The sequence below is a fragment of the Chiloscyllium plagiosum genome, unplaced genomic scaffold, assembly GCF_037043375.1.
Source record: "Chiloscyllium plagiosum isolate Xiang-an unplaced genomic scaffold, Cpla_swu_hap1 HiC_scaffold_2, whole genome shotgun sequence".
NCBI classification, from domain to species: domain Eukaryota; kingdom Metazoa; phylum Chordata; class Chondrichthyes; order Orectolobiformes; family Hemiscylliidae; genus Chiloscyllium; species Chiloscyllium plagiosum.
Window position 1 is genome coordinate 24,677,606 of NW_028270140.1, and position 14,212 is coordinate 24,691,817.

Consider the following 14,212-nt stretch of genomic DNA (forward strand, 5'->3'; position numbering starts at 1 on the left):
ATGAAAGGAGGACAGCTAATCACATGGCTTTATTAATATCAATTAACAAATTCCACTTTTGCTGACATTTGCTCAGCAGGAGGGTTTGACAAGCCATTTTGCTGTAAAGAGCAAGTCTAATTCCACATTGTCACTATAGCTACGAGGCTCATCAAAACTTAAATCTTCCTCATTATGCTCCAGACACAGCTAACAAATTTGCCTCAAGTATTAACTGAATGGTGTTTACAACATTTGAGTGGCTCCCTGTTAAGGCAACCCTTGTTCTGAAAATTTAATATTACCTTGTCGCTGAATTTACAGCGACTAATCGCCTAAATGGATGTGTAGAGGGTTATCAACTGGAAAAGAGGTGAAGTGACAAGGGAGTGAATGCAAATAATAGATGTGCAGTGAAGGCAAGCACTGACCATAAAAAATGAAAAAGCTTCTTGGTCCAGGACAGAATTGTCTAATCGCCACGATATGTTGAGCAGCCAGATCAGTGGCAGTGAAAATTAATAAAAATATTAACAACTAAATTACTCATTCAAAATAATGTTCAAATCAAAAACCATGGATAGTCAAATATCAGTTTCTTGAATTTTAACAATGTATAATCTAGTTGAGCAAGACTATAAAGTGTGGCACAGCAAAAGTAAAATTACTGATATTTTGATCAACTGACAGCACAAATAATTATGCAGTGGTATCCAACTGAGCTTCATTGCTAAGCTCAAAGCAGACAAAAGAACATCCGTAAATGCAAGTCTGTCTGATGTGGAACACTGTATAATATAAGCACATATTTTTACAAAATCTTAGGATTTTTAAGGAAATCAAGTAATTGAGTAAATTTGACCATGATGTTTAATAAGAAATTTTGAAACTTGAAACCATTTCAACAGAGTATTTCTGAATTTCAAGTACTTGTAAGACTAGCAATTCTCCAATGAAATATGCTGAAGTGAATACCCCAGGATCAAGATGCTAAAGGATTCTGAACATGTTTTTCTATTCAAGTGAGTTACATTTGTTTCTATCTTTAAATTAGCAAGTCAAGAAAGAAATGGTTTCTGTTGAGTTCAGAGTATAACAAAGCAATACATATCAGTACTTAAGGTTAGCAATGTGGGCCATGAGTCATCATCTGCTGACCATATTTCATTTCTGACATTCAAGCATTTGTAAGGGTTAAGTAAACAACAGTAAAAAATTGTCTTTACAAACAGACATCTTAAGTTGAGGTTTTCCAGTAAACATCTATAGTTTATATAATTGATGTTAAATTTAAGTTGAAGTAATAATCTCTAATCATGTAAAAATATCTAAAATGGATTTATTCAGTACACAAAACATGACCTCGCTTTTCTACTGTTGAGAAGTAAACTCAAGATTACTGTCAAAAGGGCTTTTGCACACTCTTGCATGTCTTCATGATCATAACCACTTATCAAATTGACAAAACAGCTACCTCAACCGAAGGAAATGGCAATGACCATCATTTTATCACTTGTCCAATTTCACTTGTACATATTCAAGGAAGATACAGCAGTTCTCAACTTAGTCACTGAAAATTATAAATAGACAAACAGCATGACAGTGCTCAGTAAAACAGAGTCACAGAATAGTACAAAGCGAGCTTAAGGATGCAGAGCCTCAAATAACGTTGCCTAATACCCAGCCATGCAGGACCAGGGCATGGTGAGCAGGTCACCAAAGATCACTCACTGGATTGCTTTCTAGCAGCTGCTATAGAGTTGTATTAGCAAAGGTCTGGGAACAAGTTATCCACTTGTGTACAGAGTCATTAATGGAAATCTAAACAAATAAAGGTTAACTATGGCCCCCATCTCCTTCTTAAGGAATTATTTTCTGTTTGTGAAACACTACTGGGAGGTCTCATTTACCATTCTAGATGGGCAAATAACAGTCTATGCAAATCCTTCCTACTTTAGCTTGGCCCTAATGATGGAACTGATACCATGCTGGAAGGCTAAAGCTGAGAGTTCTGAGTTACTAAGAATGCTCTGGGCCAACTGAAGCAAGATTCCAGAAACATCACTCTTTTTATTATATAAGCAATGGTGTAGGCAGCCTTATTAAATCATCAGAGGAATGCTTCTGAACCATAAAGCTGTTGTCCCCCTTCCAAATAAAAGACTACATTTTTAAAATATGTGGATTTCAACCAGTTTACCCAAACATAAATTAAACAGTGATCCATAACACAGGTTATTTTATTTCTGTTATCTGCTCCCAAAAGATAAATGGGACTCATAAGACAGAGATACAGAACAAAGAGTGAGACCAGCATAGAGAGACAGAGGGGCCTACAGGCAGAGAGATGCACAGAGCAAGAGAGAGAGAGAGCGAGAGAGAGAGAGAGAGCAAGAGCGAGAGAGAGAGAGAGAGAGAGAGAGAGAGAGAGAGCGGAGTGGGGAGACAGAGAGAGAGACAGAGAGAGATACAAGTAGAGAAAGAGATATAGGCAGGGGCAGATGCAAGATGCAGTGAGAGATGCAAGCAGAGGCAGAGAAAGATTGAGAGGCACACCGACAGATAGAATCACAGGATCATAGAATGACAGGACAAAAGGAGGCCATTTGATCCATCTTGTCTGTACCAGCTCCTTTAAGAGTTACCCAGCTAGTCCCATTCTCCAGCCCTATGTCCATAGCCTTCACGTTCATCACTTTGAAATACATATCTGGCTCTCTTTTGAAACCTCCTTTGGAATTCGCCTCCACCACTCTCCCAGACAGCTTATTCCAAATTCTAATAACTCGCTGAGTAGAGATGTTTCTCCTCATCTCACTCCAAGATCTCTTGCTGATAACCTTGAAATTGTGATCCTTGTTATTGACATACCAGCTATGTCAGAATATTCTTCCTTACCTTGTCAAAATTATTAATTCCTTTGAACAGTTCAACAAGGCAACCCTTTAATCTTCTCTGCTCCAAGGACAATAAGCCCAATAGAGTATGGGGAGAGGTAGACAGAGAGTCAGAGGTGGGGGGGGGGGAGAAAGAGAGAGAGTGAGAGAGAGAGAGAGAGCGCGAGAGAGAGAGAGCGAGAGCGCAAGAGGGGAAGGAAGGTATAAACAAAGACACAGATTGTGATATTTAGGCAGAGATACAGACAGAAGCACAGAGGGAATTGCAGAAGCCAAGAGAGAAGGGGACTAAGGGATTGAAAAAGAAGATGAAAGACAGAGAGAAAGAAAAGCACAGCTAGAGGGAGAGAGGTATAGAGACAGAGCTGTGTATACATTAGAGAGAGAGAGAGGGGGAGAGAGAGAGAGAGAGAGAGAGAGAGAGAAAAAAGGAGAGACACGGAGACACACACCAAGTGAGAGAAAGGAATAGCCAGAGGTAAAGTGCAGGCAACTGGGAGCTTTATATTCTATGACAAAGCATGGGCAAGTGGGTGGTTGTAAAAATAGAGAGTTAATTTTAATGGAGGCTTGTCCATGCAGCAGGATAGGTGTAGAGTCATACATCATGATGTACTGCAGCTTCACTTCTTTTACGGGAAGTACATGAAGTCATGTGCCAATCCATCACTAAACCAAATAGCGGAATGCCTTCCCACATCAACAAACTTCAACAGGGGCTGAAATCCTGCCAGTCTGGAGCTGCTGGCCAATCAAAGGCCAGGTCTATTGCATGGTGAAGCCATCAGCAAGGCTTCAGCAAGGTATCAGCTACTGCTGATACACCACCCACCACGAATGCAGCAGGAGGATCATAGATGAAACTAAGGAACCCGGGCCACTGGTGATTGACTGATGGAGTGTGTTTGAACACAGGGTGAGGTGTACAGCATTGTCACTGGGATACCCCATTTCAAGCCATATCTTGCCACAATGCTGGGTCCCTGGATCAGGTACAAAGTGTGTTTGAAGGGATCCTCTGCAGGCAGGAGGTAGAAACATTGAGAAAGCAGGAGAGGGGTAAATACAGAGGGAGCAGGCAGGAAGCAAGAAAAGAGAGTAAGTAGTTGGATAGAAGCCAGAGACAGAGTCAGCCAGTGAGAGGCAGAAGCAGGTGGGAGATAGAGTGGGACAGCAGGAGGGTCCAGAGGGCCTAACATTCAGTCTAGTGAATAGTTTTGAAAAATAATAAAATATTGACCAGAGAGTGAGCACGTAAGGAGCCAGTCTGATGCTAAATCTAATTAGTATCTATATCATTAGCTAATAAGTAAAAGCAAATCCTGATGATAACAGGTTTTACAAGTGAGGAATAGATGACAGGTAGTAGATATAAAACAGCTAAATTAGTCTCTGGCTGAGAAAAACTATAAACAGTTCAAATGTATCTGCTTTGCTTCTGTAAGAATAACAAGATTTGTTATCCATGAACAATTCAGTGTTTGTCTTTTATATCAGTGTGCAACGGAAAATTTCCATTCATCTTACAACAATCGACAGTGGTACATGGCTGCTGTTAGGCCAGCATTTAATTTCAGATTTTTTGTATTGAACTCACATCCACCATCTAACATGGATTCAAACCCATGTTTCCAGAGCATTAGCCTGGGTCCCTGGAACTACGAGTCAACAAACATTGCCACTTTGCCACTGCCTTCCCTTGATTCTTAGACCACTTTAGCAAGCACATTATTATGGGTGAGGAGTCACACATAGGCCCGAGCAGTTAAGAACAGCAGACGTCCCTCCTGAAAGGATAGGCATTTACAGCACAGAAGGATGTCATTCAGTCCATTTGTTGGCACCGATCCGACAACACTAATCCCATTTTTGAATTCTTGGCCCACAACCCTGAAGGATATGGCAAGGCAAGTGAATATCTATATTTTACTTAGATGCTACAAGAGCTTCTGACTCAGCCACCTCTTCAGGCAGGGAGTTCCAGACTCCCACAACCCTCTGAAAAGAAATTCTCCACAATTGGGTGGCACAGTGGTTAGCACTGCTGCCTCAAGTGTCAGAGACCCAGGTTCAATCCCCACCTCCGGCAATGGTCTGTGTGGAGTTTGCACATTCTCCCTGTGTCTGCGTGGGTTTCCTCCCACAGCCCAAAGATGTGCAGGTGAGGTGTGCTAAATTGCCCGTAGTGTTAGGTGAAGGTAGATGTAGGGGAATGGGTCTGGGTGGGTTGCTGTTCGGAGGGTCGGTGTGGACTTGTTGGGCCGAAGAGCCTGTTTCCACACTAAGTAAGTAATCTAATCTAATCTAATCTAATTCTCCTTTTATTATTTTACTTACTGCTTTCAATCTTTGTCCATTCAATGAAAGAAAAGAGGGTTCTTATCCAGTTTTATCTATGCCACTCATAATCCTGTACACCTCTATTAGGTCCCCTCTCAACCTTTATTATGTCAAGGTAAACAGCCCCAGCTAATCTTTCCTCAGATATCAGACCCTCCAGCCAAGCATCTCCTCTGCACCTTGTCCAATACAATCATGTGGTGACCAGAGCTGCAGACAGAACTCCAGTTGTGGCCTAAGCTCCTTGCTCTTGTATTCTGTCCTGCATCTTTTTAAAGGCAAGTATCCTACATGCCTTCCTAATCTCCTTATCTACTCACCCTGCTAGCATCAGGATCCGTGGATAGGCATACAAAGATCACTATGACCTTTAGTACTTTCCTGGGTCTTGATATTCATCCTTTCCAAGTATGTTTATCCAGTTGAATTGCACATTCTAATGCACTATCCAATTGATGAGTTTGTCGATATCCTTCTGCAATTTATAGCTATCTTCCTCACTACTTACCTTCCCACAGATTTGCATGTCATCTGAATTAAGACATGGGGCACTTACAGACCAGATGCATTTTCTTGACAATCTATAGCTTAATAGTCACCGTCACATTGACCATCACTTAAGTGTCCCATTCTTGAACTATTAGTTGAATTTCAATTCAGCCATGTGCTGAGGTGTGATTCAAATCTTTATTCCCCGAGTATTAACCTGGAACTCCAGGTTACCCATCCAGTAACCTGATGAAAGCACGATTATCTCCACTTTCTTGACCATAAGAACTGTACAACTATTGAGTAATTATGGTGGTTTTAGTAAGGAAAAGGGAACACACAAAAAAAAGATAATTGCAGTGCTCCTTAGCAACTGTCTGCACACTTTATGGCCACCAAAGATCAAAACAGACCTTTCTTTAGTATCAGCCTGTTTTTTGAACTGAAGAGGCCAAGCCCTCAGGATTCCAAGGCAAAATCCTCCTAAAAAATGCAATTTAAAGCAGTTTTATTCTCCCTCAAGGCAAAGAATGCATGCCTTACTTATTATCTCATATATTTTAGGTTACCATTTCACTTGCAGATTTAGAAAATTCAAAGATTTGCCGAAAGAAACTCAGTTTATAGCAGATGAACTCACCAGTCAACTAAAAGCACATATAGAAAAAAAATAAGGAGAGGGAAATGACAAAATAGCCTGTAATACAGTACTATAAAAATGATCAGTCTCTCTAATTATCAGGGTACAGATTTCTTTCCCCCATTCTTTGCTTGCACTGAACTGTGCTTTAACCTCAGATAATAACTAGTTAGTGCTGACAGTATGACTTGTTAAAGGAGAGTCCCATTCAGCCCCAAATCCAGACAACTGTGGTGTATTGTTCTTACAATACGAAGTCCTGAAGTGTTTCACCAATTTGTTTTTAAATAGATAAAACATCCAGTTATGTCCCAAGTTAAGTCTGACAGGCATGCTGTGCCTGTGCAATGTTTTGGTCTCAGTTTGAAAGATGTGCCAGCTCTAAAACATTTATGCATAAAATATGCTATTTGTTGTTTCAAACTCTCATTGCGCTCCAGAAAAATGGACCTGAAGTTGTACTAAGAAAGGCATCATTCCAGAAACCTGCCACATTGATCACAAATGGCTGTACTGAATTAAAGTTTCTACAGACTTACCTTTGTGACATTATCTTATAGGCATCTGGTAGGAAGCACCGAATATTCTCCATCTGGGCTTGGTCAGCATCACAGATTCTGTCATCAGTTCTTCCATAATTGGCACTTTCAATCATAATCACATCAGTTCCTGGACAGCGGAGTTCAATTGGATAACTTTCACAGGACAGTTCCCTCCTAATCACAGCCATTGGAACTGGAGCTCGGCTAAAGGCTGCAAGGTGAAATCAGATTAAAAAAAAAACATGAACTGGGGTGTACTTGTAGAGGTTCAAGTTTTAGAAGAGCAAACAGCATTCTCTTACTTATCTCACCTTTGGTGAACCACATTGCCTTTTCTATAACAATCTCAGATTTATCAATATTGTTGCTCTGAATGTACTTTTCCCAAGCTTCAAATACTTTACTCTACAGCCTCTATCTTATCCCTGAACCCAGTTTGTGTTTAAGTCCAGAGTCAACCCAGTAACTCCTACACTAATCCATTTGTTCTAACAAATTTGCAGAAATTCCAAATCTCCAAGCCATCAGGCTTCAAAGCACATGGTTAGAGTTAACTGAATATTACTTGCCAGTTTGGAATATTTGCATCATTAATGGTATCCTAACTAAACTCCTTAGCATTTGCCAAAGGTCTGAGACAAAAACACGTAACATCAGAATACAAGGTTTATGAGTAGAACTAGGCCATTCAGTACCTCAAGCCTCTTCTGCTTTTACAGAAAATCACACTGATCCCAATCTCAGCACCACTTTCGCGGAGTTTTAAATATCAATCGCAGCCTGGAAAATGTTTCTGCCCCCACCCCCCGCCCCATTCAAAAGGGGTGGCACAGTGGCCTCACAGAGCCAGGGCCCGGGTTCGATTCCCAGCTTGGGTGACTGTCTGTGTGTAGTTTGCACGTTCTCCCCGCGTCTCTCACAATCCAAAGATGTGCAGGTCAGATGATTTGGTCATGCTAAATTGCCCATAGTGTTAGGAGCATCAGTCAGAGGTAAATATAGGGTAGGGGAATGGGTCTGGGTGGGTTGCTCTTTGAAGGGTCAGTGTGGACTTGTTGGGCCGAAGGGCCTGTTTCCATACTGTAGGAAAATCAAAAAAAACAGGCAGTCACCATATCTGGATTACAGAATTCCAATAATTTACGATGGGGTAAAAAATATTTCCTCAGCTGAGTCCAAAGTAATTGCCTCTATGTCATGAAATTGATCTGCTTTTGATCCTATTAATCCTCCAGTTCTTTTTTCTTTCCTATTACTAATACCCATGATTGACAGTATTTCATTATCAGGGTTACATCACCAACCATCATCTGTGCACATCCCACCAACTTGATTTTCAAACATTTAGCACCCAACCTTAAAAATATATTTCTCCAAAGACTAATATATCAAAAGCAAAAAAACCCAGAAATTGCTAGAGAAACTCAGTAGACCTGGTAGCATCAGTGGAGAGAAGGCAGAGTTAATACATTGGGTCCCATGACCCTTCTACAGAACGGGACTAATATATATCAAACCTATTTATCTCCAATCCTGCCATTAACTCTCTAATCAAATCATGAATGCTTTAAGCATTCAGATAAAATGCAATTAATCTTCACTTTTTACCTAACAACGTTAAGGCACATCAAACAAAAGCAAACAGTATAATTCCCATGATAAAATCATTAAAAGACAGAGTTATTTTTAAAACAGAAATCTGACATACAAAATGCAGCTTACATTTTTTTGACTGTCCATTAATCAAACAAGCAGAGGGTCTCCAGTTTTGGTGAATTACCAACTTCATAATTTATTTTTAACATGAGTTTAAAAATCAATTGGATTTATCAATTTTGATGACAGTATTGGAACGAAAGTAGCATTTAGATAAATGAATAACAGACTGTCATCAAGTTGTTTATGAAAGGGAATTCTGCAATGGTTTAGTCAGAGTTAACAGCATAACTTCTGTAACAAAATGCAGTAACGTGCCCCTACTAACTGACAACAATCCTCGTATCAACAGCATCAAATTGCTCATAACTCATTGATGTACAGTGTCAAATACTATCATTTTAATTTTCAATGGGATGAGGCTTGAGATTCTCAAACAAAAGAATAAATGCATTCAGTGATGCTGCATATAAAGTGCTGAAAAATAAAGTAGGCATCACAGAACTATTAGAAGTCCAATTATCTCAGTCCAAAGTTGTTTATTTTGGTAAACTCAGCATTGAAGACACATCATTGGACCTCTCAAATGAGTTATAGTTGAACAATCAGTCTGTGAGATAATCAGCAAGTGTCCCACGCTCTATACTGATAACGTTGGGAATATCATTTCTCAAGCAGGTGAATCCAGAATACTGTCCCTTCAAACCCTTGCAGTAATGCCCAAATGCTGAGCTGATTAACCTTCAACAACACCTTCTTCTGTGCCAAGTATGATTCTACTCATATACCACCTATCACTGCCTCATCCACCCAAATGATTCTCATTGAATTTCATTTTCTGAAAAAACGTTGTGATGCTACAGGGTCAAATGCTACCTTGATGTCAAGGGCAGCCATTTCCATCCTTACCTCTGAAATCAAGCATGGATATTCTGTTATGATGTCTGGAGCTGCGTTGTGTTCTCAGAACTTGGGGTCAACATTGGGTGAGAAAGTGCTGCCGGATAGCACAGCCGACAACACCTTCAATAACATTACTGATAATTGAATGTGTGGGGCACTAACTAGTCAGATTAGGTGCACACTAGTTTTAATGGGCAAATAAACAGGGGTAATTTTCTAAATTGTGGAAAAAAGCCATTGTTGTGCCAGAACAATTTGTCTGCAGGCACTGCTACAGGTTTTCAACATTAAAGCTATTAATGTCGTCAAGGCCCATGGACTTCCTATTCAATGCAGTAAGTGTTTTTTTTTAATATTTTTGTGGACTTAATGAATCAAATTGCCTGGAAACTAGTATCTGTGTTGCTGGAATTGCAGGAGGAGGTTGGGTTGGATCATCCACTAATCACTGCTGTCAGCAGATGATTGCAAGTGGTTCCCGTCATCTGTTGCACACTCACTGTATTGTAAGATTGTCCTCACATTGCCAAAAAAAAATCAAAAGCAATCACCTTAACTCAGAGTCCGTTAGTATTGACTCATCTGCCAACGGGAGTGAACTCTTTCCATCTACTCTATTTTGACCCTTGAAGAATTTTGAACACTTCCCTTTTGAGAATTTGTTCATGTGATACCAACATCACTGGCAAGATTAGCATTTGTTCCTCATTCTTAATTACTTTTCAGAAATTGGCCTTGTTGATTCCACCATTAGCAATGGAGATGTGTATGGAGTCTGCTCCCTTGTTTAGCTGTCTCATTTTCAACTTGATGCTACAACATTGCAGAGTTTTGCTTTGATCGATGTGTTATGGAATCACTTAACACTCTCAATAGCAAGCTGATTTCTCTATTCTGTAGGTATGTAACCCTCTACTGTAGTTTTGCCAAGTTGATACCTCATTTACAAGTACATCTGTCAATGTTCTTTGCATGCACTTCTCCACTCCTCATTGGAATACGGTTTATCATCTGACTCAGTGGACACGATAGAATGAGGGTTGTGCCAAGTCATGAGATTATAGATTGGATCAGTGCATAATTCACACCAACCAGTTTGGAGCTGCTCGATCTGTTCTGAACATATCCCATTTAAGAAGCTAAGAAAATCTTATAACACATGAGATGCTCCAAACTAAAGATGGGCCATTAGGTCCAAGGCATTTTTCTGAACTATTGAGCTCATCTCACTCCCGCTTAGATTTGAATTTTCTTTTCTTCTTCTGATTTTTTTAGATACTTCAGATTTCCTTTTTAAAAGCCATATCTCAACTAGTGCTTTCCAATCCTAATCAATCAGTGCATATTGCCTTTGATTTTGTTTTTGGCAAGCATCTTAATTCAGAGTCCTCTGGTATTGACTCTTGTACCAATGGGACTGAACTCTTTCCATCTACTATACTCTATTTTGACCCTTGAACGATTTTGAACAGTTCCCTTTTTAGAATTTGTTCATGAGATATCAACATTACTGGCAAGATTAGTGTTTGTTCCCCATTCTTAATTGCCTTTCAGGAAGTGGCCTTGTTGAACACTACAGTTCATATGATGCAGTACATGCAAAAGGCCATTTGCAAAGGATTTTGAGGTGAATTTGAGGGGGTGATATTCCCATGTGCCTGACTCTCCTCTTAACCATTTCAATTCTAAGGAGGACAACCGCAGCTTCTCCAAACTTTCCATGTAACAGAAGTTCCTCAATCCTGGAAGGAAACTCATCCATATTTTCTGCATTCTCTCTGAAGTTCTCATGTTTTCCTGAAATGCAAATAATTGGACACAGCCTTGCAACTGAGGCCTAACAATTTGGATGAGAATTTGGGAGGCATGGTTAGTAAGTTTGCAGTTGACACCAAAATCGGTGGTATAGTCAACAGCGAAGAATGTCATCTGAGATTACAAAGGGATGTTGATCAATTGGAGCAATTGGTTGAGGAGTGGCAGGTGGAGCCTGACTTGGTTAAATGCGAGCCATTGCATTTTGCTAAAACTTACACAGGCAGGACTTATACAGTTCATTGTACACCCCTGTTGTTGAACAGAGAGATCTGGTGGTGCAGGTACATAGTTCTTTCAAAGTTGCATTGCAGGTAGACAAGATGGGTTAAGGAGGTGTTTAGCACATGTCTTCATTGCTCAGACCATTGAGTATAAGAGTTGGGACCTCATGTTGAGGTCATACAGGATGTTGGTAAGGCTTCTTCTGGAGTACTATGTACAGTTCTGGTCGCCTTGCTATTGGAAGAAGATTATTAAATTGGAGAGAGCTCAGAAAAAAAAACTTACCAGTTTGTTGCCAGGACTGCAGGGCTAAGTTATAATGCGACATTGGATAGGCTAAGGATTTCTTTTCCTGGAACATAGGAGATGGAGGGGTGACCATATAGGAGGTTTATAAAATCATGAGGGGCATAGATAAGGTGAGTAGCAAAGGTCTTTTTCCATCGGATGGGGGAGTTCAAAATTAGGGGGCATATTTTTAAAGTGAGAGGAGATAGATTTAAAATGGATCTGAGGAGCAACCTTTTCACACAAAGGGTGGTTCGCATGTGGAAGGAATTGCCAGAGGAAGTGGTGGATGCAGATACAGTTATGATATTTGAAAGACATTTGGATAGGTACATGAATAGGAAAGGTTTAAAAGGATATGGGCCAAGCCTGGGCAAGTGGTCTGGTTCAGCTTGCAGAACTTGCTTGGCTTGAACTAGTTGGACAAAAGGGCGTGTTTCCATGCTGTATGACTTTAAGTCTCTATTTATAAGATCCAGGATCCCATCTGCTCTACTTACTGTTTTCTCAATGTGTCCCTGCCACCTTCAATGTTTTGTGCACAGTTAACCCCAGATATCTCTTATCCAGTTTTGAATTATACCCTTTATTTTGCATTGCATAAAATATTGTTTGTCATCTGTTAGCCTCTTTCACCCGCCTGTCTATGTCCTCTTGAAGAATGCCAACATTCTTTCCATCACAATCACAAAATTTTCTTTGCATCCTGTACACCCAGCCTGAGGTCATGAACGCATTTGAAGAAAAACACAGCTACCAGTATTAACCCCTGGGAATCTCAACTGAATACCTAACCCCCATTTATAAAACAACCACACACCATTGCTTCCTTTCCTCTAACTCAGCCAAATTCTTAGCAATGCTGCCAATGACCCTAATGTTCCATGAGCATGAACTTTTCAAACATGCCTATTTGTGGCACTTTATCAAACCTTTTTGAAATCCACATAGAACATATTATGCTCTTTCTGAGGGTGTTAAGTGAGGGGTGGGAGGGGGTGCGAGGTGTTGGCTCAATGAGGCCCTGCTGCAGGGTCTGGAGATGGAAAGTCATTGCTTGGGAGCTTCTCGAAGCAGCACTCCAGATCATCAAAAGCCACCCAGTGCAGCCTTTTGTTCTGGAAGAAGTCTGTGAGCATCTCTTATATCTTACAGACAAACACGAGGAGATGGATCAAAGTGACAGACTGATTCCATAACACAATTGCAATCAGTTGTTTTACACCCAGCATTTAACTCCTGTAGACCGCCCCTCAGAACAGTCCTCATCACGTGCTGACTTTGGCAGCCATCTCTTATCAGTTCACAGAGTGTCTCTTTATGCGTGCTGAAGTAATCACTCAACAACTGCCTTGATCTCTAGACGCTTAATCTTAACTAATACAATTAACATCGAGAAAACAGTTACTGCTCTGAGGTCTTCAGTACCTCTTTCAACTGATGTTCGATATGTAGGCATGCTGTTTCATCATCTAAGGAAATGTGACTATTATATATCAGCAGAATGTTTCCTTTCTCTGTTTGACATATTGCCATGAGACTTCATGATGTACAAAGTCAATGTTGAAGACACCCAAAGTAAGCTTCCCCTAGCTGTACATCATTGTGTCACTACTTCTGCCACTGTAGGAGTATGGGCCACTGCTGAACACTATGATTCGCGTGACCATGTCAGACTGTGGCTCAACTAGACTATGAGTCAGTTCTCCCAATTTTGACAAATATCTCCAGATAATAATAAGACCAACTTTGCATGGCCAGTTGGGCAAATTGTGCCTTTGTCATTTTGGCCATCCCGGTCAATGCCAAGTTTTATTCAACTTTCAGTTGCAGCTTGATTCACCTGTGTGTTTGACTCAGCAATTTCAAAGAGCAGTTAAGGAATAACCAGACTGCTATGGATTTGAAGTCAACTTAGGCCATTGAGATAAGATGGTACATTTCCTTGGCTAAAGGACATTAATCAACCAAATAGATTGTTATCAAAATTAGGTCAATTCATGGTCATTGGTATTGATCTATTTTTGTTTAACCCCACATGCGTTTTGTTCACCAAATTTATATTCCCTCTTGATCACTGGGGTTGGTTAGCTCAGTTGGTTGGATGGCTAGCCCGCATTGCAGAATGGGTTCAATAGCATTGGTTCAATTCCCACACTAGCTGAGGTTACCATGAAGGATTCGCCTTCTCAGCCTCTCCCCTCACCTGAGGCATTACGAACCCTGGGTTAAACCACCACCCATCACCTCTTTCCAATGACAGACCAGCCCTATGGTCGAGTAACACTACGACAACTTGATCAGAGGTCTTGTGGCAGTGGTAGTGTCCCAACTCATGAGCCAGAATACTCAGGTTCAAGTCCCACCTGTTCCAGAGGTGTGTAATAATAACTCTGAACAGGTTGATAAAAAAAAAGTCCCCATTTGCAATAATGAGA

The 14,212-nt window shown here is 40.5% G+C and overlaps 1 protein-coding gene across 17 annotated transcripts in view; it reads right to left on the reverse strand.

Moving 5' to 3' along the window:
* LOC122563699 (adhesion G protein-coupled receptor L3) overlaps nt 1-14,212 on the reverse strand; it is a 681,177-nt gene that overhangs the window by 363,302 nt on the left and 303,663 nt on the right. For all 17 annotated transcript variants that reach the window (XM_087995292.1, XM_087995289.1, XM_043717974.2 and 14 more), the window contains one exon: nt 6,885-7,098. In XM_087995292.1, the coding sequence (XP_087851418.1) occupies nt 6,885-7,098 (214 nt within the window). The remainder of the gene's footprint in view (nt 1-6,884; nt 7,099-14,212) is intronic.